The sequence below is a fragment of the Xiphophorus hellerii genome, chromosome 1 (genome assembly GCF_003331165.1).
Source record: "Xiphophorus hellerii strain 12219 chromosome 1, Xiphophorus_hellerii-4.1, whole genome shotgun sequence".
Taxonomy (NCBI): Eukaryota; Metazoa; Chordata; class Actinopteri; order Cyprinodontiformes; family Poeciliidae; genus Xiphophorus; species Xiphophorus hellerii.
Window position 1 is genome coordinate 3256376 of NC_045672.1, and position 27466 is coordinate 3283841.

Sequence of the window (27466 nt, forward strand, 5' to 3'; positions counted from 1 at the left end):
ACACCTAGTTTTTTTGCATGCTGTGTGATATTTAGCCAAATAAAGTGTAGGCGAGTGCTGCTACTTTTCACATAATGTCACACAACAACCACAAACTAAAAAGTGTGACATGAAATAGAAGAACAAAGATGGACGGCTTTCAAAGATCCTTCGATTGCTGATTGCTCTAAAAGAGATGGCGACATGTTTGAACTACTTGTCTTTTTGGATTAGCAATGAGTAACAGGTAGTAGTAGCATGTAGTCACTGTCACTTTGCATTATAATGGCCTAATCCTGGAAGGATACCCAAAGGATTGGCCAAAGTCATACAGCTTAAAATGCATTTTCTACCAGGAAATGTATGTAAATTTTCATTCACAAATAATTTGGATGGCATCCATCCGTCCAAAGTGGGATTGATCAGACCAGTTTTCCCCAAAATGCATGCCAATTATCAATATAACCCACATCATTCTCAACACACCACCTAGAAAACCAGTGGTTGGATGACAACACACTGTCATCACTTTCCGATCTGGCAGGGGACCAAAGAAAACTATGGAGTCCGACTTTATTTTGGCAAACTTAACACACCATAGTAACACTAACAATAGTGACCTCCAATTAGCGTAACTGTCAACACTGCCACCATGAATAACAACGCTTATCCTCTGCCAGCAGTTTTATGTAAGATTTGATATTACCTGATATTACCCTGGTAAACATTTGACTGTGGTTGTTGGTGTCTCTAATGCCACATTTCTGACTATGGAGATGCCAATTATCAGAGTTTGCTTCTCAGTGGGTGTGTCGCTTAGTGAGGGAAAATCTGTTAGAAACGCAGACGAGTTGGTGGCGACCCATGTACTGGGTTCTGAAACTATGGTTCCCATGTAACGTCACCCAGCCGTCCTGAGATAACAGCTGCACGGGTTCTACCAGCAAACTGTTAGGCAGAGAATCTATTCTACTGGGCCCCGTGCTGGCTAAAGGGCCTAGTTTATCTGCTGCAGCAGCGCGCAGCTGGGCTTCCAATTTTGAAACCCTTGCCACCAAAGCTGCAAAGATACATTTATTACATGTATTAATATCACTAAAGGAAGCAGAGAGAAAGAGAGAGGAGGAAACTCAGACAGAAACGTAATGACAGTAGAAGAATCAGGAGTAACTCTAGCAGCACTAACGCTTATCTAACACCAGGCTAACTAACTAAGCTAACGAGCCATTACCACACCAAAACGAAACCGTTTGGAACATAAAAGGTTCCCAAGAAATAAAGTGTAGCAACAGAAAATATATTTGAATGTTCTTATGTGTTAGAATATCTGTAAGATCTCAAAACAGAGAAATTAAATCAAATCAAATAGATCCACAGGGTGCAACAATGACAATAGGAAGGACACAATGTGTCTTACCCAGTTACAACTCACCAAAAATCAACAAGTCTTCTGTAAAGGTGGATAATTATTTGTTTCTTCAGGATGCACACAAACTGTAATTGTGAAACCTTTTGACTAAAGGCTGTTGTTTTAGGTTTAAGTGAACAATTAACACAAAGCCCATGCACATTGTGGTGCGTTAGCTTCATAGGATTAGCAGCATGGTATCGAAACTTAACCAATCGCAAATACAAGAATCGGGAACAAAATTGGAAGTAGGCAATTGAATCCACAGCTGAAAATAGACCTTACTAAGAGTATTGCATACTAAATACTACAGCGGTCCCAATGTCTTAGGAAATTGCTAAGCTTTAAAAAAACGAACTAAATATTAGTAGGAGTTGCACCGTTTCACACAATAGGTTTTCCTTTGCCATTTCCTGTGTTCACATTGTGTCCTGAATTATATTCCTGCAATTCATTTTTAATGCAACAGATGGCAGCCTTGCACAAGCTCCTGGGAACAACCCACCATGTGCTGCACAACGGACTGGAAGCATGAAGGGAAAAGCTTTGTGTTGAACAAGGCTATGGCAAGCTCTTAAAATGAGCAATGTATAATTCAAATACCATTCAGTGCAAAAAAAAAAAAAGAGCAGACACAAACTGCAGTTTAAAGGCAACACAAGGCTGACATTATGACATTATTCTCACATCAGCAAGCACCATCCTCTTAAACTCTCCTAAAACACACGAATACACTCATAAAAAAAAAGCAGTAAAAAGCCGTCTGTTCCCCTAATGACAAAACCTTCTGCTTCTCAAGAGGCTTCCCCTAGCTGTGCACAGGTCTATTTTCTCCTACTGACATGTCCTCACTTCAGCAGCTACACACCACCTTTTGCTCTCACTCTGCCAAATTTAGCACGCATTCGCACATGGGAGGAATACACACACACACACACACACAACAACACGCCTGCATACAGCTCGTCAACTCCCCTGCTACTGCTAACAGATGACAGGAGACCTCAGGATCAAGGAAGATAGAGGGCTGTGAAAACAGAGGGCAAAAAATAAATTTTAAAAAATCCATGTTTGTTTAGACAGCATCCAGATGTGCTATGTACTCTACATGACCAGAAGACTGGCCAGAAACATTCGATTTTCTTTGTTGTTAATTGCTTCTGTACTGCGTCGGGATAATCAAGATGAAGAATGTAGTTTTGTTTCACCTGGCTCATCTATTCTGCTTTAGACAGACCGAATGTACGATGCCCTTCTTCAAAACATATAACCCACACTTTTTACGGACTAGTTTTGGCCTAGTTTAGGCCTAGTTTAGGCGTGAAGCTGCTAGCTGCAGGGCTGATGTGTTTCTCTCCTGAGTGACTAACAAAGCTCTTAATGGACAGACGAAGAAGGCCTGAATAGTTAAGGCAACATCTGGTCCCGAGGAAGACAAGTCAGCCGAATAAAGGAGGCAGGAAGTGAATGCTGCGCTGCACGCTCCTGTACACAGTGGATTTTGTGTTTTGTTTTTTTTTTTCACTCAGAGTTGTATGGGAATGTTAACCCCATGATCTGCTGAAATGACAGCTACTTACAGGATGAGCAAAACGTAAGATTTCACCAAGCTGTTTTTAATCCCGAACATTTGGACACCCATTAAAGCTGACAGATCAATGTTTAATCCAAGTAGAAAACAACTGCACTATTAATGTTGTTTTACTGATTAATCTAAAAAGTGTTATATGAGTGAAGTTATCCACTACTGACTGCTAAAATCAGAATCCCCACAACCAAACCTGGAGAAGCAGCTTTCTGCTTCTATGCACCACAAATCTGGAAAAAACTTCCAGAAAACTGCAGAACAGCTGAAATACTCTAAAGGACTATGTGTTTTAGAGGCACATAGTAATGTTTTATAGAATAATTAAGTAACTATGTTAACTTTAGTTATAAAAAATGCTAAATATATCAGATATGACTGTTAAAAATGTATTTTGAAATAGTGTAATTTAACGCCTTGAAGTTGGTCCTCTCACTTTAAAAACTCCTGCTATTTCTGAAACTCCGCCTTCAGGAAGGCATCACAACATGGCTCCTCTATTCACCCTTAAACAATGTCTTTACCAGCGTTTCAATACGAAGTAGCTCCTATAATGAGCTCAGCAGATGCACAGGTGTTTGCTAATTGCTGCTGGCTAGTCTGAAGGAGCTGAGTGGGGCAGTCTCAGTAGAGGGCTGCTCTGTGAAAGGCTCACAAGCTCAGAAACTGCAACTCCAAGGACGGGGATCTAGGTCCAGCCAGTGGTTTTGCACAGCTGAATGGTTGCTATGGAGATTAAAGGATTTCTCAAACAGACATGAAAGAATCTAAGCACCACTCCAGGTTTGTTTTTGATGAAGGAATAACATTATAACATGATGTAAAGCTCAAAAAAGTCAATTTTACATAATGCTGCCCCTTTAACACAGTTATTGACCTGTTTGGTCAGCAGTGGTTTTAGTGATTGCATTCTATTGCCTAATTTTTTTTTCTTATTGTTAAAACATGAACAACGACGCAAATGAGGTTGACGATGTTTTGCTTGTGATTTCTTTTCCCCTACTTCATGCTGTCAGACAGGTTCTATAAGTGATTTCTTTGTTCTCTAGGTGTGCCTATTGGAGATGAACTTTGCTTTCTCAAAAATTGTTATTAGTCAAAGCTAAACTGAACAAGGGGAAGAAGAATTTTTATTTTTTTTTACCTTGGGCCAAATTTGAGAACTTTAAGCCCCTGTTACAGACACTAATGACAAACTGGGCACAAGGTGAGGGAGTGGAGAACGCACAGACTAAGTACTCAATCTGATAATAATACATTAATTTATTTAGTGCTTTGCACTTTACGACGCTCCAAGATGTTTATACATATAAGGACTTATTAATGAGAACTAGCAATGAAAACAATTTTGGGGAGTTTCACTGAAGCAGAGCAGTAATGGTGAAGTGAGCAGTTGTTTTTTTTCAGGGTTTCAAAGGGTAGTGATATCACTTATAGGCCAAAACAATAATATTAATAGTTTGATACTAATTTCCCAAATACCCAAATTTTCATAATGGTGCATCCCTAGTATTTGCTTAGGTTATCTTATAATATGATCATTTGTTTTAAAGCATTATGAAAAATTTACTCTTTTGAGCTTTACATCATGGTATTGTCATGAAGTGCGGGTGGTGAGAGTGGTGAGGCAGAATGCAGCGGACCCAGGAATGATGAATATGAGGATTTAATGATGAGAACCGGTCAAAACAACGGACAGCAGGCACACGGAAACACTGACGACACTGAAGCTAACATTGACGACAACTAGACTGGACATTGACGAGGACCCGAACGAGGAACAAAGAACACAGGTGGAGTTAAATACATGGGAGGGTAATCACAGAGACGAGACACACCTGGGAACAATCAAGGGGAGGACAGGACAACGAAGAGACTTAAGGACACAGAAAACTCTAAATAAACACAGAAAAACACAGATCCTGACAGGTATAATGTCATTCCTTCATCAAAAGTATACCTGAAGTGTTGCTTTGATTCTTTCATGCATGTTTGATAAATCCTCTCATCTCTCCTGGCAACCGTGCAGAATGGTTGTGATGTCTTCCTGAAGGCAGTGTCAGAAAGAATAGGAGCTTCTTAAAGAGGCAGAGACCTAATTTCAAGGTGTTAAATTGTGAAGTCAAATTTCTGCTAAGTCATATTTGATACACCATTTTTTATAACTGAAGATACACTGAAAGAAAACAGCTGATCCAAAATTTTAAAAAAATGGTTAAGTTGTTCCTATTAATCAAATTAAGTTTATCTAAGTAAATATATTAAGCTTAAAAAGTTGTCATGTTAAACAAATGTAAGTAAATTAAGTTTGACAAACTTCATTTTACATGTAACAAATTAACTCAGTTTTTTTAAGTTATAGCTCCATTTTCTTTTGTCAGTGTAACACTTGATTGTGGTATATATTGACACTGTGTGCCTGGAAAACACATAATGAAGCCTAGGCGTAAATTCAAACTGGAAGACTCTTTAGCCCCACCCGCATCATCCAATCGGCGCGTCCCGCTCATCATCGACGACCTATCAACGCTGGACCAAACCACCTCTCATCCAATCACCGACCAAGCCCCAGTTGATAGGGACCTCCATCCATGGACTGTGGGAGGAAGCCGGAGAACCCGGAGAGAACCCACGCATGCACAGGGAGAACATGCAAACTCCATGCAGAAAGACCCCGGGCCGGGAATTGAACCCAGACCTTCTTGGCAACAGTGCTACCAACTGCGCCACTGTGCAGCCCCGGCCGAGCGCCAAAGAACTTTAATTCATGCATGTCAATAAACTTTCTTAATCGCCTTCTTTCTCCGTCTGAGTCTCTCCAGATTGAAATAATGTCTCTTTCTGAAGACAGAAGAATATCGAATACGTTAATAACAGAAAATTTCAAATAATAAAAAAAGAAATAAAATAGAGAATACATGAAAATAGAATATATTTAAATTAGTATTTAAAAAAAAAGAATATCCCAGAATATTTCCTAAAGATTGTGCAAAACTCGTAACAAATGGCTATTAATGATTGCCAATTTATTTCAGATTTCACCCCAGACTGTCAAGTTAAAGTGTCAAACTAGCTTGAATGGTCCAGCTCATGGAAAATAAATCATTCAACAGTGAATTCGCCTTTTTTTCTTCTTCTTTCTGATATCAAATTCAAGCTGATCAAGGCGGAGGCGCGCGCTGATGCAAATTTCTCCCCAACACCGCCGCCGCTTCCGCTGCTGCTGCTGCTGGCGCCGTGAACGCGCTCCATCGCTGTCATCAGTACAACATCAGCATCTTCCGGGGGGCGCGCGGAGAAAGAGACAGGAAGAGAGAGAGAGAGAAAGCGCGCGCGCAAGGGAGAGGAGACATACTGGTTAAAGGCTACGACAAAAAAAAAAAAAAACCATGATGATAATGGAGTCAAGGCGGTGGAGGATGTCGGATTTACGGGAAAGGACTGTTGAAATTTGACAGAGGGCTCGCGTCAAAGAGAGCGTTTCATTTTTGATTTTTCGTATTCTTCGTCTTCTTCATTTGATTTCCACACGCTTGCGTGGACGCTAGAGAAGCGAACGGCAGAGGAACAGCAGCACCCCCACGAATGCCTCGGAAGGTAAAAACGGGCTCTACCGCTGGCGCCACAGGCACCATCTCATCCCCCCCCGGATGGTGATAAAGGACATCCCGAAGAAAAGCTCCGGACTGATGGATGAGGAGGAACATCAGCTTTAGCCCCCCCACACCCTCACCCCCACCATCCACCTGACGATTGGGAAAGGAAATAAATCCTATTCTGATGGATTTTCTTTAGATTTTTTTCCTTTTTTTTTCTTTTTTCTTTTTTTTGTTAATCATTTATGGTGTAGCCCCAAGGAAAAACCAGCAATGTTGAATCACTGGTGTTGGTAAATTATTCATCAGAGGTAGAAGTAGGCTATGATTTTCTATTGCTTTAATGTAGCATTCCTTACATTTCATTTTTTTATTTTTGTAACGTATTGTCTTCTGGGGGTCGTATACATATTTTCAGGTCCCATGATTTTTTAGGCCCATTCCAGAGAGAGAGAGAGAAAGAGGGAGTGAGAGAGAAAGCCAAAGCGGGGGAAAATCTTAGCGCAAAGAGAGCTTTGGGATATTTATGTGTCAAATCTGTGTGGTGGGGTTTCTACATATTCATATATTTTTTTCTTGTAAGAGTAAAGAAAGACAAATTAAAGGTGTAAAAGACGGGGAAAAACAGCAAACATGTTGCCTTCCCAAGAAGCCTCCAAGATCTACCATGACAACTACATGCGCAACTCCCGGGCCATCGGGGTTCTGTGGGCCATCTTCACCATCTGCTTCGCCATCGTTAACGTGGTGGTGTTCATCCAGCCCTACTGGATTGGCGACAGCGTCAAGACGCCGCACATCGGCCACTTCGGCCTTTTTCACTACTGCGTGGGCAGCGTGCAGGCGTCCAGCCGGGACCTCACCTGCGTGGGCAGCTTCTCCGACTTCGGCTCCATCCCGTCGGGAGCCTTCAAGGCCGCCTCGGTATTCGTGCTCCTGTCCATGGTGCTGACCCTCAGCTGCATCGCCTGCATGGCGCTCTTCTTCTTCTGCAACACCTCCACCGTTTACAAGACCTGTGCCTGGATGCAGCTGCTGTGCGGTAGGTTGGCATTTCTTGACTTTAACATAAATATTATGTTGGTAAAAAGACTCAAAAAAACTTCTAATGTCAGCAGCGACAGTTAGCGACTCTCTCTCTCTCTCTCTCTCTATATATATATATAAATATATATATATATATATATATATATATTTATATATAAGTATAAATTTATATAAATTTATATAAATATAAATTGTGTATATATATATATATATATATATATATATATATATATATATATATATATATATATATATATATATATATATATATATATATATATATATATATATATATATTTACACCACTTGTGTTGGACGTAGACATAAAAAATAAATAATACGTTTGAAGGTTTTTGACGAAAATAACCAAGTCTCAACGTCTGAGACATGTAGGTTTCAAAAATAAAATTGTTTGCTTTTCTAGATTTGTTTGGAAGAAAATATCTCCAAAGTACATAAATCATGAGTGATATGTTTGACATTGTGGGGATTTAAAGTTATGCATTTAATACGCATGGGCTATATGCCAGGGCGGCAAGTGAAAGGGGGCGCCACAACACGGAGGAATTATTTCTGATGGGGTTGCCAATAATGAGTCTGTATGCACCTCAGAAATTACTTAGCTGCATTCCTGGTAATAGAGATGTGTGTTAAAAATATAAAAATGATGCGATGGAATTCCCATAAATGCATGCATTCAAAATGCGATTTTTGGCAATATGAGGTGAAAGAGATGTTGTTTCTCAAGGATACAGGTTTAAAAACTGATATGTTTATACAATACTGTTAAAGAAGTAGGCATCTTGGTGATTACTATCAAAAATGCTACATTTTATGTTTTAGGGTATCAGATATAGAACTCAAATCATAAAATATGTTTGGCATGATGGTGATTTAAATTTATAGCTATATGTTTAATGTCTTTGATATATGTGTTTTAAAAAAGGATTCAAATTGTGTTATAGGGTCTAATTGATGGAATTCCCATGAACACATGCAATAAAATTTGATTTCTGGCATCATGAGATAAAAGAGATGTAGTACTCAGAGATATATGTTTAAAAAATTATTTGTGTGTTATATTGTTATAGAGTCAGTCATTTTGGAAATAAATGTGTCAAAAATGCTATATTTTGCATTATGGGGTGTCACATATACTCAAATCAAAAAATATATTTGGCATGACAGACTTAAGCATATAGAAGTCTCAGAAAGAAGATCAAAAATCACAGTCAGCATTATAGATTAAGATTTCCAACACCAGTTTTGCTAATATAGCACCATGAACATCATGTGATTTCCATTTTGCATCAGTGTGAAGTCTGCTGGAGACCGTTTGTACATATTCCTATTTCTTGACTCCTAATTAGACTGTTAGGATATTCCCTGAGTAGGTGCGTTTTAAATGCTTCCTGTAGCAGAGCCTGAGCTCCCTGCTAGCCACCCACACCTCATCATTTTACCATTGATATTCCGCGGATACACCACTGCATCTCCAAAGCAAGCAGCAGCAGCAGCAGGAGGATCATTGCTTCGTGCTGATGAAATGCAAATGGCATCCATCCCTTCATTTAAATACCCATCCGTCAGTCGGTCCACGTTTCCCATGTCCACGCAGGGAAGTGTGTTGTGTGAATTCCCTGCGATGGTGGCTGCTATTTCAAGGATGATTCCGGGTCGATTGGATTACTGTTTTCACGGAGGTTGTGGTTTATTATTTGTCTCTCCCTCTTTCTCTCTCTCTCTCTATCTCTTTTGCTCCCACCCCTGTGGGTATAGATTACAGTTTGTAGAGAGATTATTGAGGACAAAGTGAGGCTCCCTGAACACACGCGGGACTCACTGAGCGGCAGCGCCTTTCGTCGGGCTAGAGGAAGAGGGTTGATGATGAAAAAAGAAAAAAAAAGTGGACATTTTGATAGCTCATCTCATATCGCTGCAGATAGCACAGTGGGACTTTGCTGGTGCTGGTGAAAGCCCAAAAAATGGCACGATTGAGCAACAGATGAACATAGGATAATTAATTAGATTTTTTTGCCGATTTGTGAAAGGAATATTCCATATATATATATATATATATATATAATATATATATATATATAATATTCCATATATATATATATACTGTATATATATATATATATATATATATATATATATATATATATATATATATATATATATATATAATCCTCCAAATGAAGCCGATCTGTTGTCCGGAGTGGAAGGTTGGGAAATAATCACAAACATTCTGGAGCAAGTTCTTCATAACCTGATTGGTGTGATAAATAGGCCAGGCAGAAAAGCGTGGGAGTCAGTTTTCTGTACAGAAACAGTCAGCATACTGAATAAGAGGGAGAGAGAGATCAGCACTTTTTTTCCTTCTGTATTGTTCTTTTCCTCATCCTCATCTGCCCACTCTGTCCTCAGTTCTGCCGAGTGTGTTGAAAGAGGTTTTGTTGCTCTACAATCAGCACGAATCAGCAGGACAGCAGAGGTAGAGATTTATTTTTTTTCTCTCCATTTGCCTAAAGGATCATGAGTTAGTAGGAGATACAAATGTTACACAAACCTTCAAAGTTAATGAAATCAGAGAAGAAGGAATGTGACAAATACTCACATCCTGAGAGTATGGACCTTACCAAGCTCCGCCCACAACCGACCCATGTGACCGCAAGTCTCACAAACAAAGCCTCGCAGCGCGTTGTTTCTATGTAAACATGACTCGATTAGTGCATCATTTCTACCGGATTTTTACAATATATCAGCTACTACAATGGACAGAGGAACTAACAAGTTCATGACATCATCTGGGAGGAGGTTACTGGTTTCTCAGTCACAAGCTGGTTGCAAACCTGAGGCCAGCAGGTGTCAGTCAGTTATGGTGGATCTGAACTTTGGTTTGATGACCTCAATATGAGAAGCTACAGACTGATAGGAGGAACCAAAGAGCTCTGTAAAGGTAAAGGCAAATCTTCTGAAGTTGGGATATAATTAACTTAATTTCATATAATTATCATGGTAGAAGCCATTTGTTTGTTAAAATTTAATGAAATATATTTGTTCTATTTGATGTTTGTTGTGAATGACGTAAACTCACAAACGAACGAGGTAATTAGTCCAACGTTTAGAAACTACAGCGGCTGTAATGCGCCACAGCAAAGGTAAACAAAGGTAAAATAACCTGAACAGGTGATCAACTCAAAACCACTCATACCTTTTTACTGTTACCTGTTACCGTGACAACCGCCTGCGCCCCGCAAGACGAGCAAAGATTATGTTAAAAACATAACATTCAGTCCGTTATGATATCAAGTTTCCAGGCTTGATATTTATTTCTCGATTATTAATCAGCGCTTCCCTGAACACAGCGATGGTTGATTGACTAGCTGTACTTGGTGCTAACGTGGCTAACACGAGTAACAGTTTAGTCCAAAGCCTTTTCTGCATATTGATCTGTTTAGCTAACGTAAGACTGTGTAGCAGACAGGCTTCAAGGTGTAGAAGTTGTATCAGTTCTGCCTTTATGCTGTACTTAGCTAACGGGAAGTGTGTGTTTGTGAGATGGCCATGCACGTGACCATGTAGAATGGACATCAGCCAATGAAAAGCGGCCCCTCTGGTAAGGTCCATTTGGTGAATTTCTTGACTTTTACAGATTTTTGTTTTCTGTTCCCAAGACATCAGATCTAATCCAAAAAGAAAGTGAAATTACTGTCATCTCTGTTTTTCTTTCAAGAAACAAAATTCTGGCTTTGATTCTATTTGTGACAGACTAAGGTTGTTTTCACACCTGGTAGTCCGGTAGACCCAGTTCAACTAGGGACCAAAATTCCAACATCTATTCCATTTTCAGCTGGTACTTGCATTCTGAATTGTGTCTAATGATTCAAACAAGTTGAATAGCCTGTTCCCCTCCTCACCTTGGTGGCACTGCACCAAGAATCACTGAAGGAAGCGAGAAAAAAACCTCATAAGAAGACACTGAGTGCAACTTCCTTCTTCACAAAATTGAATAGTGTCAGATTTTAGCGGTTGTAGGATTTCTGCTTTGTCTTTGGTAAAAAGACCACAAGCTATTTCTGTGACTGGAGCTAAACTCCTGTGCTTGTTTTAGTTGTATTTACCCAGAATGCTCTGCTCTACAGTCCACTTTCTACATTTGAAGTAGTCTCTGGTCCACTTGCATCCACACATGCATTCACGAGAGTTCACTTCAACCGAACCAAGACCTAAGTTCTTAAGCAGATCAGAGTTTGCTTTTCTGGCCCGCATAAGAGTTCGATTGCGCATTTACACTGCACGAAACAAACCAAACTTTCTAAACAAACTGACTAGAGTTTGATTAATTCTTCATGTTTTTTGCTATGGGACTAGCTGCGCCTGCGACAGACTCGTGACTTGTCCAGGGTGTACCCCGCCTCTCGCCCAAAACGTTCGCTGGAGATGGGCACCAGCACCCCTCCGGACCCCGCTAGGGACAAGGGGCTACAGAAAATTGATGGATGGACTAGCTGGGCGTTAACTCTGACTAAATAATTACATAGATTTTAACACGTTAAAAATTATTGAGATTTTTTTTTTTAACATACCAGTAGTTTGCAAATACAATGGTTCCGGCCAGACCATTGTATTTTTGCGTACAAAAATAGCGCTTGGCTGTTTTGTAAGCTTTCAGTTGAATAAAATTTATTCAAGTTTGGTTTCCGACTATCAAGAATTCTTCAAGTAGTTAGACCTTTATATTCATGCTACTTCATGCTATTCGTGCTTTCTCATTCTCTCACATAAAATTCCAATAAACAGCACTATGGTTTGTTGTTTGTTTGTTGTTAACAATACAAAGTGTGAAAAAATTCAATGAGCATGAATACTTTTGCAGTGCACTGTATATCCTATTTTGGACATCAATACTGTAGCTACATTTCTGCTGGGATATTTTTTGGAAATTTCTGTTTTAATCTCTTTACAACTTAATCTTTTGAACTGTGGAACACTAGTGTGTAAACAGGAGTTTAAAAAAAGGGTAAAAGCGAGAAGCGATACAAGAAGTGATACTAAATAAATCTATTTGTGGGTCTTCTGAAGCCGTTGGCGAATTACAGCTGTCCATAAAGAAAAGTACTTGATCAAATAAAATTTATACTAAGACGTTTGTAGCACATAATTTGTTTAATTTTTTTTTGTATAAACTGTCACACTGACTAGCACAGTGTTGTCTTTCATCAACAAATATGTGTCTAAACGTGTTAGCCGTGATGCAGAGGAAGTAGATGTGATGAATAGTGTTAGAGAGCAACACCAAAACTCCCAGTGGACAGATTCAGAACATGTGAATATTTCTGTTCTGTGTTTCTGTACTCAATATTACACATAAGTTTTATTTCCAGTGCTTACTAGGGCCTTGGGAGGTTTTTACTGTTGTTTTTGTCTTAATGCTAGTTTTTTATTGATAAAATCAGGAATACTTTAATTTTGTTTGTTTACAAAATCCTAGTAATGCGTTTAACTTTCCTAGTAAAATTTTCTAGCTTATGACGTCACATTTCTTTAGGACCAAGAGCCTTTGTTTGGGGGAGACAGACCATTTGATAATTACTATGGAGGTCTAGTGTATGTCAAGGTTACTATAGTTAATTAAAATTAACCAGATAACAAAAACTGAAATTGAGAAAACTACCACTAAATGGAACTATATTGTGTGTTTATAAAACTAAATAAAACATACTGAACTTACACATATAACATTCTACTTTTTTGTGTTTATGAATTTATTTTTTGGACTTTTGTGAAATCGATTTCACACGAGACGTTTACGACAACTGTCAGCAAATTACTGGTGGCACTCATGCTAGTCTGCAAAATGGCGACAGCAAACGCTGGGAGAAAACGCCAGTCAGTCGGTTGTTCAACAATAAGTGAATACATTTTATGAAAGTGGTATCTTGTGTTGAGTATTCATTGCCCAATTGATGTAAATATAATCACAGTACAATACTTTCTCCTTTTTGAATATACCTAAAAATCAACCAAGGTAATAAAAAATAAAATTACCACTATAACTAATAAAAACTCAACTAAACATTTAAGTAATAATAACTTATAAAAACTATCTACTCCATTGTAAAAACAAATTAAAACTAACCGAATTAGTCAAACAAAAAGTCACAGCAAAATAAAATTAAAGTGTAATGAAAAACCCCAAACTATTTTTACCCTGGTGCATGCGACAGAAACTTAGAGATAAAACAGGAAGTTTGTTGCCTTATATTGATGCATTCACCTATTGGAACATCGGTGCAGGATGGTGCTTTCATTGGCTAACCTTCCTGTAAAATTCTGGGTGAGTGGCTCACCTCGCCGCAGACATTAATGAGACTTATTGGTTTAGTAAAGGTTGAATAAAAGATGAGGACAAACTAGAAGCAGGGCCAAAGCGCTGGGAAGAATGTGGGGCCGTTGCCAGCACAGATTGACACAGAGCTTCTTGGCATCCACTAGCTGAAAACAGGCCAAAGTTGTTCTCTATATAAGATGAACTGACCAAAATGTGAATGAGGTTAAAACACTTGAAAATGACTTACGGATGGCACACATGACTCCCAGCAATACATTGTGATTTTGCATCCCATGATGTCAAAGTAAAACTCCCAGGAGGAGATGTTGGATCATGTCATGTATATCTTTGTGGAGGATTGCAGTTAGCAGTAGTAGCTTAAAAGAGAAATAAAGTGTGTACCGTAGTGGATTTAAAGGGGCAGTATTATGTAAAGTTGAATGTTTTGAGCTTAATAGAATATTGTAATGTTATTCCCTCATCAAAAACATACCTGGAGTGTTGACTTGATTCTTTCATGCATGTTTGAGAAATCTTTTATTCTCCATGGCAACCATTCAGCTGTACAAACCGCCTGGGTGGACTTAGCTACGCCTTCAAGGACAAAGCTCCTCCTCTGAGGTGCCGTTCCCAAGCTTCCATCTCACAGAGCAGCCCTCCCCTGCGACTGTCCCACTCAGCTCCTTCAGACTAATAGAGGATAGGTTAATAGAGGAGCCATGTTGTGATGACTTCCTGAAAGCGGAGTTTCAGAAAGAGCAGGAGCTTTTAAAAAAACAGAGGCCCAATTTCAAGGCATTTAATTACTAAGTCATATTTCTTTTAAGTCGTATTTAATATATACAGTATTTGTATAACAGCTTAAGATAACAGTTATTTGACTGTGCTATGAAATGGCACTACATGCCTGAAAAATACATAATACGACCCGTTTAAGTCATGCTGCTTCCAATATTTTGGGACTTAAATAAATTCAATGTCACAAGCCACAGAATTAAAAAAAACACACAAAAAAACAGCATGTAGCCACCACTGCTATGGAATTTATACAAGTTACCTTCAGACATCCCCAAAATGACCCAAAATGAACATCACCTAATCTCATGCTACACCACACAGAAGATCTGCCTGCAATGATGAAGAGTCACTCACCTCAACATGCTGAATCCCTGGATCAGCTCCAGCTGACTGCGCAGTACACTTTATGTTTAGTCCCGCTTCAAATGAAATTAATAATGTTAATAATGTTAATAGTTATAATTATTAGATCACTCACAAACTGGTGGGGATAAAAGTTCACCATGGTGCATAACATGTAATTTGGCTAAAAAGGCTGATACCAATTCATCTTCCAAAGTCTGGTGCAACACATTTTAACAGACTACGTTGTTTCAGCTCACCCTTGTCTTCACCTCACTGGTCAAAGCAAAAAACAGCAGTGGGATTGAAGAAGTTAAAATTTTAAGCAAAAGTGACTACAGTGATTAGGATTAGAAAAGAGTACATCAAAGAGACATCCTAGACTGCGTTCGAGAAAAGGTTAGCAGCTGCTTCTTTTAGAAAGATTCACATACGTAGAAAAGGAGGACATGTAGACCCTTGATGGTATGAAGAAGCCGAAGGGAGAATAAGAAATATGACATCTGTAAGATTCTCCTACACTTACTTAAGTAGTGGAAGGTAATGTTTAATGTTACAAATAGCAGATCCATTTTTGTCAGGTATATGCATTTGTATTTTTGAAAATTAGATTTGTTCTTAATCAGCTTACCTGGTTAAATAAAATATAAAGTAAAATATTCAGCTCCTTAAAGTTTAAAGCAAACTTCAACAATAAATGTTAGCTTTTGCAAGTCAACTTGCGAACAAATTGACACAATTTTGGTCATGTGTCCACATCTACGAAAGTCGATTCAACATTTTGGATGAAGCATGTCGGGGCCTTTATCAAATTATGAAAAATCATCTGTCAGTGAATCACATCACATCACAGTCCCACACGCTTCCTTGTCTGGTTACACATCCAAACCTCTCTACACAAATTCCTGTCAGTGCACCACAAATATCACTGCTATTTGTCATGCTTTCTTTTTATTATATCCCATTGTGTTATTAGGATCTTAGGACAATCTTGTCGACTTTCACTGCTGAATAATTTCTAAAATATACCTGTCTACGGTGTCCATTATTACTTCCATAATACAGTGCACTGCTTCTTGGCATCTATTTTCTTCTTCTGCGCATGCGGGTCACTTTGGGGTCCTAAACCTTTCCCACAGATGTCTGATTGCAAAATTAAGCATCAAGACCTGCGGTGTGAACACAGGTCAAGATGACAGAGAACCTCTGGAGGACAGACTACTGCTTCTTTTCTTTTTTTTTTTTTCTTTTTTTCTCCAAAGAGTTTTTGCGGCGCTAGTGGCTCATATTTTTTTTGCGACAGACAGGAAAGAGGGTGAGGAAAGGGGGGAGTACATGCGGCAAAGGTCGCCAGGATCGGGAGTCAAACCCGCGACGTCCGCGTCGAGGACTAAGGCCTCCAAACGTGGGGCGTGCTAACCCCCTGCGCCACCACGGCACCCAGACCACTGCTTCTTAAAAACACTTTCCATCCAATAAAGCTTCAATTACTGTGAGAAGAAAAATGGGCAAATATTTTTGACTCAAAAGCCAGTTAAGACATACTCCAAAAATATTTGGAGTTCTGAATATAAATTATATCTTTTAGCCTCCACTTCTCAACTACACTGTACTTTACATTGGTCCATCCAAATCCCATGTAATACACTGACGTTTATGGTTATAACATGACAAAATGTGAAACAAGTGGTTTGGCACGTCTTTGGATCACATGCCAACACACCAAAGTTAACTGTCAGACAACTTTTACATGTGAACAACTGACCGTACATGAACAGTCATCGGTATGAAAAGAAACACCAGCTCTGAACTACATGTGCTTAAAAGGGAAGAAACAAACTCAACTCTACTGTGAAGTTGAAAATGCTGAAAAACAAAACGTTGACTCTCTCTGAGGCATTAAAAAAATCAACAGCTCCCTGCAAATGGGTGGCTTCCTTCCCCAGTCCCCCAGTTATTTCTCACCTCAATGGGAATGTGAATAATGGGGTCATTTTGCTCTCAGAGCCCAGACTGAACAGCATCCCCCCCCCCCATCTTGCCCCCCCTCCCCCCGCCTCTCAGACGTAAAGAGCAAATATAGGGCTGGATTTCCCAAAAGCACCTTGGCTCTGTGAAGAACCTTGCTGCTGCCACGTCTGCTCGGGTTTTGATTAATTCAGGAGAAAATGCTCTGGAGCTTTCAGTTAAACTTAAACCATGCTGGACAGAGATTCATTTTATCCTGAAATCTTTGAGGAACCTTAAAAACAAAAAGGGGGGTTGAACTTTTTAATCTCGACAGATCCTAAGAGATATTTATCATCTTCCATGTTTTCTAATGGTTTTTTCTGTTGCTCGAGCAGATTTGAGGAACTATAGCACCTCTCAGTAAGAGGCCAACCATTGCAGCTTGATGGCTCCCATTCTCCCTCCTCCTCTCCATCAGCTCACACATCCATCCTTAACGTCTGACCCTGTCTGCTGCAATATTAAACAGAACTAAGCAGGACATGGGCTAAGGCACAAGAGAGTCGCTGTATCTTGGGAGAACCGACCTGTCAGTGGCTGTTCGCTTGCTCTTTGTGCTTCTGTGTGTGTATGTGTGCTTAAAAAAGTTGAAATATGGAAATAGCAAAGGAATAGTGCAAAAGAAAAAGAAATAATCGGAATTTTTGATGCCTGTCTGGGATTTTGGAGGTGTTTATTTTCAGTTTAGTATTTTTTTTCCCCTGTCTGTTCGTTTTCTATGGCTACTTTGTGTGGTTTTGGATCACTGGGGCAGAAGAGGCTTGAGCTTATCCCACCAGTCAGCTGGTAAAAAGTGGGATGCGCCCCAGAGAGGTCGCCAGTCCATCACAGAGAGAGATGTTCAAGCTGCTGTCACAGCAGCTGTGTTTTCTTTAATCATATAATTTGCACAAATTGAAATTACAAAAATAAATTTGCTCAATGAAAACACGGCAATTTCGAAAACACAGAAAAAATTTCAGCCATATCAAAATGGACGTATTTTGCAAAACTGCAATGGAAACAAGTCACATGATCAACTGCCAGATGTTGCTACTTTCGAAAATATCTAAAAAGACGACACAAAATCGTAGAAGGATGATGTTTTTTTTCTTTTTGTACAATGTGTGGCCAGCTCAACCAGAGCTCTCGCAGCATCACACAGCTCTTTAAAGGTTTGTGTCATTCCATTGTGTTGAATCCTTAACTCTTCTGTAAAATTGCTGAATACAGTTTCCCCAAAATGCCACATAGCCTCTTCCAAGTAAAAGGGGTTTGTCACTCCAAAGCCTGAATAAAACACCAACATCTCCTCTGATGGATGGTATGATGAACGCTAGCTGGCTGAATTATGAATATATCTTATGTAACTGTTGACATGAAATATATTCTGCTGCCATGATTTTTAATGTCTTGTCGCATGATTAAGCTTATTCACATCTGATTTTAATGCCATTTCTTATTTAATGGAAACACCCAAAATTTCGAAATTGTGTTTTTTGACATTAGCAGAACATAGACAAAGATTTGTGCAAAATTGTAATGGAAACACAGCTACTGTTTCCTGTAAGGACATTGGTGTTTCTCAGAGAGCGGTTTACGTGGGTCTAAATGTTAAGAAATGTTGTGCTTTTTGGTGGAACATGAAGTTCTGTTTCTTTGTGAAATGTGTGTGTCACTAATGACAGAACCCTGTGTATTGGGGTGGAGGGTGCAAGCAATGACATTTAAGTGACGTCCTGGTGTCTTTTCCCGTTCTTAATAAACAGTTTGTGCTGCTAAGAGACAGCAGGAAAACAAGTTTACAATGGTGTGAAATGACTCTGATGAAACTGAGCAGTTTTATGGGTAAGTGTTAAACTCAGCTGTTTAAAGTTGATGAGTGTTGTAAGCCTGCTGATCCAAAGTGTCCAGAAAGCTCGTCAAAATGCCAAAATAATGTAAGTTATTGATTACTTATTGATTAGAGGCTTCAGTAGAGGAATTGCCACACTATTCCCCTGAGATGTGGAGATTATCTTGCCTTCCAACTTAAATTTTAGGAATAATCTCTAAATTTATTTAGCTCAAAGTGTATTCTTACTTTCAGTTTCAAACACATATTTTCCATCATGGATGGACAGATGAATGTAAGTATGAATGGATGAGCAAAAGCCACCAAAGGAGGTGAGTAATATTTGACATGCAGGCTGTTCACTTATGTTCATCTGTACAAACTGTTGCGTCTATCCATGGTTGCAAATAATCTAAACATTTTAGTTAACATAAAAAAAAATTACTTAGGCATCATAATTAAAGAGGCAATAAATAACTTTTATAAACATTTATAAAAAGTTTGTTTTTACATATTTGTTAAAGTAGTCACTATATCCTGACAGGAGAATATGAGACAGGTAATCTGTTGCCTCCCCCCTGTGGTCGTACTGCATCCACATTAATGCACTGACTGTCCCAGTCAGAAACAACCAATCAGAGCCAGGAGGAGGGTCTTTGCAGGTTATTAATGTGTTGCAGCTTTGCTAATGGCAGATTATAAAAAAAAACTTAATGTTTCAGGAAAATTGTCAATTTCTTGAGTTCCTGTTTCCCTCCTTGCCTGTGGAGGGGAACAAGCGCTTTAATATCGCTTCCTTCAAGACACTGAGTGTAACTTCCGTACTCACAAAATGCAAACAAAAATGGAGTGGCATCAGATTTTAGTGGTTGTGGGATTTCTCTTTTCTGGCTGGTAAACAAAACACACACCATTTCTCCCTTCAGTGCCAGAATCGTGAGTTTGTTTTGCTTGTATTTACCCAGAATGCCCAGCATTACAGTCTTCTTCCAGTCCTCTTGGCATTCATATATACATACAAGCCGCAGAGGAGCTCATGTCCACTGAAACAAAACCTAGATTTTTAAGCGGATCGGACTTCCGTTTTTTTTGTTGGTTTTTTAAAAAAAAAAAAACTCTTTCAATTGTGCACTCACACCTCCCCAAATCAATCAGACTTTCTAGGCAAACAGATTGGAGTTTGATGAAACCAAGCTAAACAGTGCTGGTGTAAATGCACCTTAAAACAGAAATTCTTAGTGTTTTTGTGTCTTACATCGATAGGTTGTAATAAAAGATGATCAGGTAAACTTCAACACTCACTGCTGCTTTTGAGTCAATCAAATATAGCCAAGTTCATTGTTTAGTTCTGCTCTTTTAAAGGAAGTCAAGGAAATGAAGAGCACAATAATCTTTCAGAGTGCATTGTGTAGATGGTAAAAACCAAGTAGCAATGGGTGAAACAAAGGAAAATATCTTCCATGCATGCAGACATCATATAAACTTAGTAAGGAGGTGTATTCAGACGTCTGTTCACATGAGTTAGCACATAAATGGGACTTTACTTGAATTAGGAAGAAAACGTAAACTTGACGAGGTCAAGATTAAATAATTAATGAGGACTCCTTCTGAAACTTGTATTTTTTTCTCTCTATATAATGCATTAAACTGCACACAAGCTTTCTAATTTTGCCAGACGGACGTGTATTTCTCTCTCGCTCCCCAGCAGCTCCTGTTAAATCAATGCAGCAGCAGAAATGCAGAGCGATGCAGAGGGAAGAGTTTCCCCGGGGGACATCCCCGCCTCCTGCTCTCTCTGAGATTTCTGTCTGCTTTTCTCAACCAAACGTACATGTTTTAATTATCAGGCAGTTAATAAATAATTCCAAAGTCACTAGGGTGCTTCTAAAAATATCCCCACAGCTAAATAATGGATTCCTTTGACCCCTCTCTTCATTGTTACTTAGTCTGAATATGTGTGTCTGGGGCCTGAGCGAGAGACAAAAGGAGAAATATGAGAAAAAATGATTTTACAGTTCCTCATCCTTGCTCTGTCATAGAGTTCATACATACTTTTTTATCACATAATCCCAAACTTATTCATGTTTCCTATTTTTAAATAAAAAGTCCAAAGTTTTGATGTTGATATTCTTATGAAGGATTTTGATACAGACTGTATTAAAACAATACCTCAACCAAAAATATTATGAACTAAAGTGTACAAAAAGAACAAATCAGAACTAATGTGGCAGAGCTAATCCAACGTCATGCAGCTACAAGCAGAAGAGTCACAAAAGAAATTTTTTCAGATGAAGATGTTACACATGGATGCAATAAACAGGAAGTAGAGGATTCAAACCACCATGGACCACTGTCCGGCATTATGTGGTCTGCCCGACCACTGCTGCAGCATTGATTTAACAACTCTCAGAGCTGGAAGTTTGGACTTGGACTTTTGTCAGAGCTTTGCCTTGTAAATTGTTGAAAATGAATAAAATTCTCACCCGTCAGTAAATGGAAGCATCCTCACAAAGTTTGTCCCCTGCATGCAACTTCCTTCTTATTCAGTTGATGAAAGAGACATAAGGGAGGAAAGTGCTAAACCAATATTCCAATTGGTAAACTGTCCGCAGTTTATCTTTATCTTTCCTTTATCATTCCACACATCAAGACTTCATCATTATCTCTGGAGAGTCATCAACATTTATTTAATAAATATCAACATGTCAAAAACACACAACACATTTACACTTAGAGGAAGGAGGACAGAAAGGCTGTAACGACGTATCAAAAGAGGCAGAGATCAGTGCCAAGTGAGCTGGTGAACTCTGGCAGCGAAGCATCTTGTAAAGAGCGCCGTCAGCAATTTACGGTCTCGAAAGAATCCCCCTCCTTCCCTCCATCATCACAATACACACAAACACACTACGCTGTAATAAAAGCTCGACATATTAGCAAGGAGGGCGTCCATTAGCTGGATGGCGAACATTGAGCAGAGGTCCAGACACAGAGGCAAATAGAAAGGGCAGACCCCAGACAGCTTTACGACTTTATGGCGATCTCTTAATGCACTTGTGTTCACACCTTTGTACTCCAGAGATCTGTTGGACTTCGAACTCAACAAGAAGCTTTTGAAGTAGGACAAAACGTCCAAAGGAAATTAGCGTAAAGGATTTTTGATAGTTTTATAGCTTAATTTTTTTTGTCATGTTTATGTAATAAATCTGGTAACTCACATTGTTTTGCAAACAAAATACTTATTTTTGTCAACCTGCATCTCCAAGAATATATCTTACTTAGAAGACACTGAACTTCACCAGTGAGTTGGGGGTGTGGCCAGTACCAGTTTATTTGGATTTAAAGTGACAGTGGTTCTACAGCAGCTCATTCAGTATAGACTCATAACAGGCAGAACTGGTCAGACTAAGATCTCATTATATAAGAAAGATTTTATAAAAAAAAAAAATGTAATGAGTAGGTTTTGTATAGGCCATAGACCTATCCTAACCTGTTAAAGAGCACATAATTTTAACAAATATCACACTGTAAACAAAATTACTTTTATCTTTTAAAAATCTGCAAAATTTAAAAGTAGTGTTTAAATTCTTTCAAGCTTCTTTTTAATAGCATTTCCTGTTTAAATTCTTTTCTGTGACAGTCATTGCAAGTCATTTCTCCTCGTCTTGTCTGACACAGTGAACATGTTAGGAATAACAGTAATGTAGGCTGAAGCTGGCCCGGTCCAGATTTAAAAAAGCGTCCGCCTTGGATGGCGTCACAGCGAACACGGAGTCAAGATGCTCAGAAGAAGTAGTGTGAAGCCTCCTTCACGCTCACACACACACATAGGACAGTCGCTGTATTTTTAGAAGTGTTACATAATATCTGTGACGTTTTTCTTAAGAAAAAAAAATGGGTGAAGACATTTAGATGAAACAGTCTGGGAAAAACTTTTATGTAACCAGTCTATAAATATCATTGAGATGTTATAAATAAATTATCTCAGTCATTTACTTAGCGGGACACCAAGCCTATGTTTCCGACTGTTTTTTTTTTTTTGGTTCAGAAAAACGACTGGAAAGAATGAGAAAGAAAGAAGTCACAACGAAGCTAAATTCTCTAAATACACACTTGTTTCCTTTTGGCTCTTTTATTCTTCAGCTCTTCTTCCTCGCTGCTTTTCAATCCACCTTTTGTGTTCAGTCCCTCTGCTTGCGGCCTTTGAAGTTCCTTCCTCCAAGTTCAGGACGCAGTATCTTGAGAAGCAGGAGGAGGGGGAAACCCCCTTCCAGCTTCAAAGGTTTTTTTTCTTGGGTTGAGGGAAAGTGGAGGTTATTTTTAGCCCTGTGGCACCCACTTGAATATTTTGAGGTGGAGAAAAAAGACAGAAAGCACAGGAGAGACTGTATCAGATGGCCGTTCTCACAACCAAACAAGCAAGATTTTATAACCCCATCTGAGATATAGACAGAGTTATAAATTTGAGCACCGTGGCTCATCTCAAATATAACAGCAATGACCCAATATTATTATTTAGTTTTGCTTCACGCAACTCAAATGCTAAAGTATTTCTAAATGTGAAACCACTTTAAAGTGATGACTCTCATTTTGCTGTGATTTGCTAAATTCACAGCAAATCACCTTTACAGTAAGGATGCATTCACACCGGGCCTGTCTGGTTCAATTTAATCGAATGCCAGTTCGTTTTGTCTAGAAAGTCTGGTTTGTTTGGGGAGGTGCGAAATGATAATTGGACTCTGATCAGGACCAAAAAAGCAAAGCATTCTGGGTCAAAACAACCAAAACAAAAATGTGATGCTAGCGCTAGTAAGAGAAATGACATGTGGTCTTTACCAATTGCAAAAATGAAATCCTACAACCGCTAAAATTTGACGTCACTCATTCTTACTTAAATTTTGTAAAGGGGGAAGTTGTACTCAGTGTCTTCTACAGAGGTTTTTGTGTCGATTCCTTCAGTGGTTTTTGGTGCAATGACACCACAGGCCAGGAGGGGTACAGGTTTTTCCAAAGGGTTTGGTTGGTTTGACACAGGACAGTGTCAAAGAAAACCACAAGAGCTGAAAATGTAACGAATGTTGCAAGTTTGGTCCCCAATGGAACCAAGTCTACCGGACTATCATGTGTAAAAACACCCTGAGATTTAAACTGTTGTAAAGCTAATCTTTTAATCTCAACTTTGTGCTCTTGACCAGAAACAAGGATACTAAGGTCTAATTGGGGTTTTTTCACCCAACTCTGAGTGAATCCAAGATAAAATGGTATTTAAAACATTTTAAAAGTGCTGTCAGTGTTTTGACAGAGTCAGGACACTTATAACCACAGTCTAGCCATTGGTAGGGTTTATGGTGAGGGAAGAGGGAGTGCGTGAAGTAGGGCATTGTACTGTCATTTCTGAAAATCAATTGTACAGAGCTGTGTCTAAAGCAGAGATTTTAAAAATAACCACATTGGAAGATCTTTTTGCAAACCTGTTTATTTCACCCCCAAAAAAGCAGACATACAAAAGCAGCAGAAGATGGTACAGAGTCCTGAGAAATTATTCACATACATTCACTTTTTACACATTTTGTGATCTTGCTAATGTTCACAAAGTAGCTCATATTAACAAAGTAAAAAGCAGTTAATGAACCAAACATCTTGGTTCAAGCAAGCATCCTGTCCAACCAAGATGCTTGGTTGGAGAGGTGACCAATAACCCAGTTGTAACTATGTTTCCTTTCAATTGACGTGAATTTTGTGCAAACTTTTACGAATTTGCAAGAAAAGAAGAAAATTAGGCATGTTTCCATCTACCGGTTTAGTGTAAATCAACCAGGCTATGCAAAAGTGTAATGACATCAAATGTTGATGTTACACACAACTGTAATAAACAGGCAAATTTTCGCTACATCTGATCATATTTGCCAAATTTTTTACCATCTCCCCTTTAGCACATCAACTCTTTTTTTGGGGGGGCAAGCCAAAACCCCCCTCAAGCAAGTATACACACTTTTTGATGAATTTTGCTGTTTCAGTCAACCTTTTCTAATCCAATACTTCAAACATTGATGTAAACATGCCCACTCAGGTTGAGCTTTATTGTTTCCTAGTAGTGACAGGAGCCACTCTCCACATGTCAGGTCTTTTATTGTAGTGTCGCCAAATAGAAAGGAGGCCAACGGAAACTAAATCCTCTGGTCTGATAACGCCAAAATAGAACATTGTGGCCTGAACTCCAAAAGTCATGTCTGGGCATAAACAGGGGGTAATCGTGACCTCTCTAACACCATCTTTTCTGTGAAGTTTACTAGCGAATAAGTTGCTTATAAATGAATAAGTGGCATTTGTCAGCAGCCAAATGCAGAGGGATTGTTCAAGAAAGCCTCCATTAAAGTGCATTGGAGCTCAAACTAAGTTGACAGTTCATCTTCTGACCTGACACTGACATAAAGAATTCAGCCAAGATAACAAAGGAATTTGTGAGTGTCCTCCAGAGGCTGATAAAACTTGGGAGGATCTGTAAAGGAAGAAAACTGAGAAAATTTCCAAAACGGAGTTGTGCCATTATGTTATTGACACATACCCATGAAGACATCAGACTGTGGTTGCTACCAAAAGTGCTCCAGCAACATTTTAAAACCATAAATCAACAAACTTTTGGTAATAAAAGAATGCAAGTCTTTCTTAAAGGTGCAGGAAGATGTAAGATCCAACTTTTTTGAGCTTTATGTCATGATATAATGTTTCTACCTAATCAAAAGCATACCTGGAGGGTTGCTTTGATTCTTTCATGCATATTTGAGAAATCCTTTAATCTCCATGGCAACCATTCAGCTGTGCAAGGTTCTCTCTGGGTACTCCGGCTTCCTCCCACAGTCCAAAAACATGGCTGTTAGGTTAATTGGTCTCTCAAAATTCTCCCTAGGTGTGAGTGTGTGCATGGTCGTGTGTCCTGTCTGTCTCTGTGTTTCCCTGCGACAGACTGGCGACCTGTCCAGCGTGTACCCCGCCTCTCGCCCGGAACGTTCGCTGGAGATAGGCAACAGCACCCCTCCCGACTCCACTAGGGGACAATGGTGTTAGAAAATGGATGGATGGATGGTTAATAGAGGAGCCATGTTTTGATGACTTCCTGAAGCTGGAGTGTCAGAAAAAGCAGGAGTTTTTAAAGAGACAGAGGCCCAATTTTAAGGCATTAAATTACAAAGTCAATTTTCTTTTAAGTCAAACTTGATATAAAGCATTTTATAAAGCAACTTAAGGTAACATACTGTAGTTACTTGATTGTACTATAAAATGGCACTAAGTGCCTGGAAAACACATCATACTTCCCCTTTCAAATCATGTTTTGCTGTAATGTGTGTTCTGTGTTTAGATCTTTGCAAAAGAACAATACTCAAATCCATTTTAGAATGAGTTTGTAATGTAATAAAAAGAAAATTAAATAGATGTGTGAATACCTTCTGGTGGTGCTGTAATTTGGACATGTCTGGAGAAAACTTGTAGATATCTTGGGATGTTGGAAAACGTAATATCAGGACGTCTCACCGCTGATACCCAGGCCATTCATCTCCTTTTCGTTAGCTCCAATAGCTTAGCCCGCTTCGCGTTGTTTAGAGGCAGAAAAACAGTGAAACGAAAGTCCGTTTTCCATCTTTTTACCGTTTCAGTTGTATGATCGGACATTACATCCAATAATGCAGCAAGTTCGTACCATTGCTAAATAATTTTAAGCAACTTAGATTCAAAATATCTGTGAGACAGTAATTTTTGTCGGTTATGTTTATGGCCCCTGAAGATGGAGCTCATGTCCCTACATCTAGAGCAGTGACGTCACGTTCCAAAGCTCTATTGTCAGTGTGAACATTCTGAGTGTTGCGGTTTTAACATACTGTAATGTAACTGTAATTACTTTAGATTTGAGCATTAGTGCAGACAGAGAGACCCTGAATTCCACAGATATCTCCCCGCTCTCTCAGCGTAATTTGCGCTCATGAACACGTGTAATTGCAGCTTCTACAGCTTGGACTAATTGAACGCCATAAATAACTGCTACCACAATGGGAAATAACCGGTAAATGAGTTGCCATCAGGCTGAAACATTTAAACCACCAACCCCCTTTTTGTGCGTGCAGGAGTGTGTATGTGTGTGTGTGATTCTCGAACACTAGAAACTTTGGATGAGCTTGATGCCAGGAGGAGGCACATCCATCAAAAATCCATAAAACATGTTACCTGATGCTCATTACCACGCTAATGATTTTATCGTCACCCATCATAGCTAATATCCCGCATAAAGGTCATAAAAGGAGCTAATAACATGATGATTTCCCATGATAACGGCTTCCTTTGCTCTCCCTCTCTCGCTTTACTTACTGTATTATCGTCGTTATATTCTCTCATTACAATCATATTGTCAGAGCGGCAGGCGCAGTTTGAAACGGTGTACATCCCAGCCTAAAATAGGACTCCTTGTGTTTGCATGTTTACACAGAGAGGTGGTGACTAATCTCATATCCTCCTTCATCTGTTGCCATGAGTTCACCGCCCACCATTTTCTCATAATGGCTTG

General features: G+C 39.1%; 1 protein-coding gene and 1 long non-coding RNA gene across 2 annotated transcripts in view; both read left to right on the plus strand.

Annotated features, from left to right (window-relative positions):
* The window catches only part of LOC116720590 (uncharacterized), a 957300-nt gene that overhangs the window by 334798 nt on the left and 595036 nt on the right, over nt 1-27466 (plus strand). The window lies entirely within an intron of this gene.
* lhfpl4a (LHFPL tetraspan subfamily member 4a) overlaps nt 6253-27466 on the plus strand; it is a 40985-nt gene continuing 19771 nt past the window's right edge. Inside the window, exon 1 of the mRNA XM_032563872.1 lies at nt 6253-7610. Coding sequence (XP_032419763.1) covers nt 7202-7610 — 409 coding nt within the window. The 5' untranslated portion in view covers nt 6253-7201. The remainder of the gene's footprint in view (nt 7611-27466) is intronic.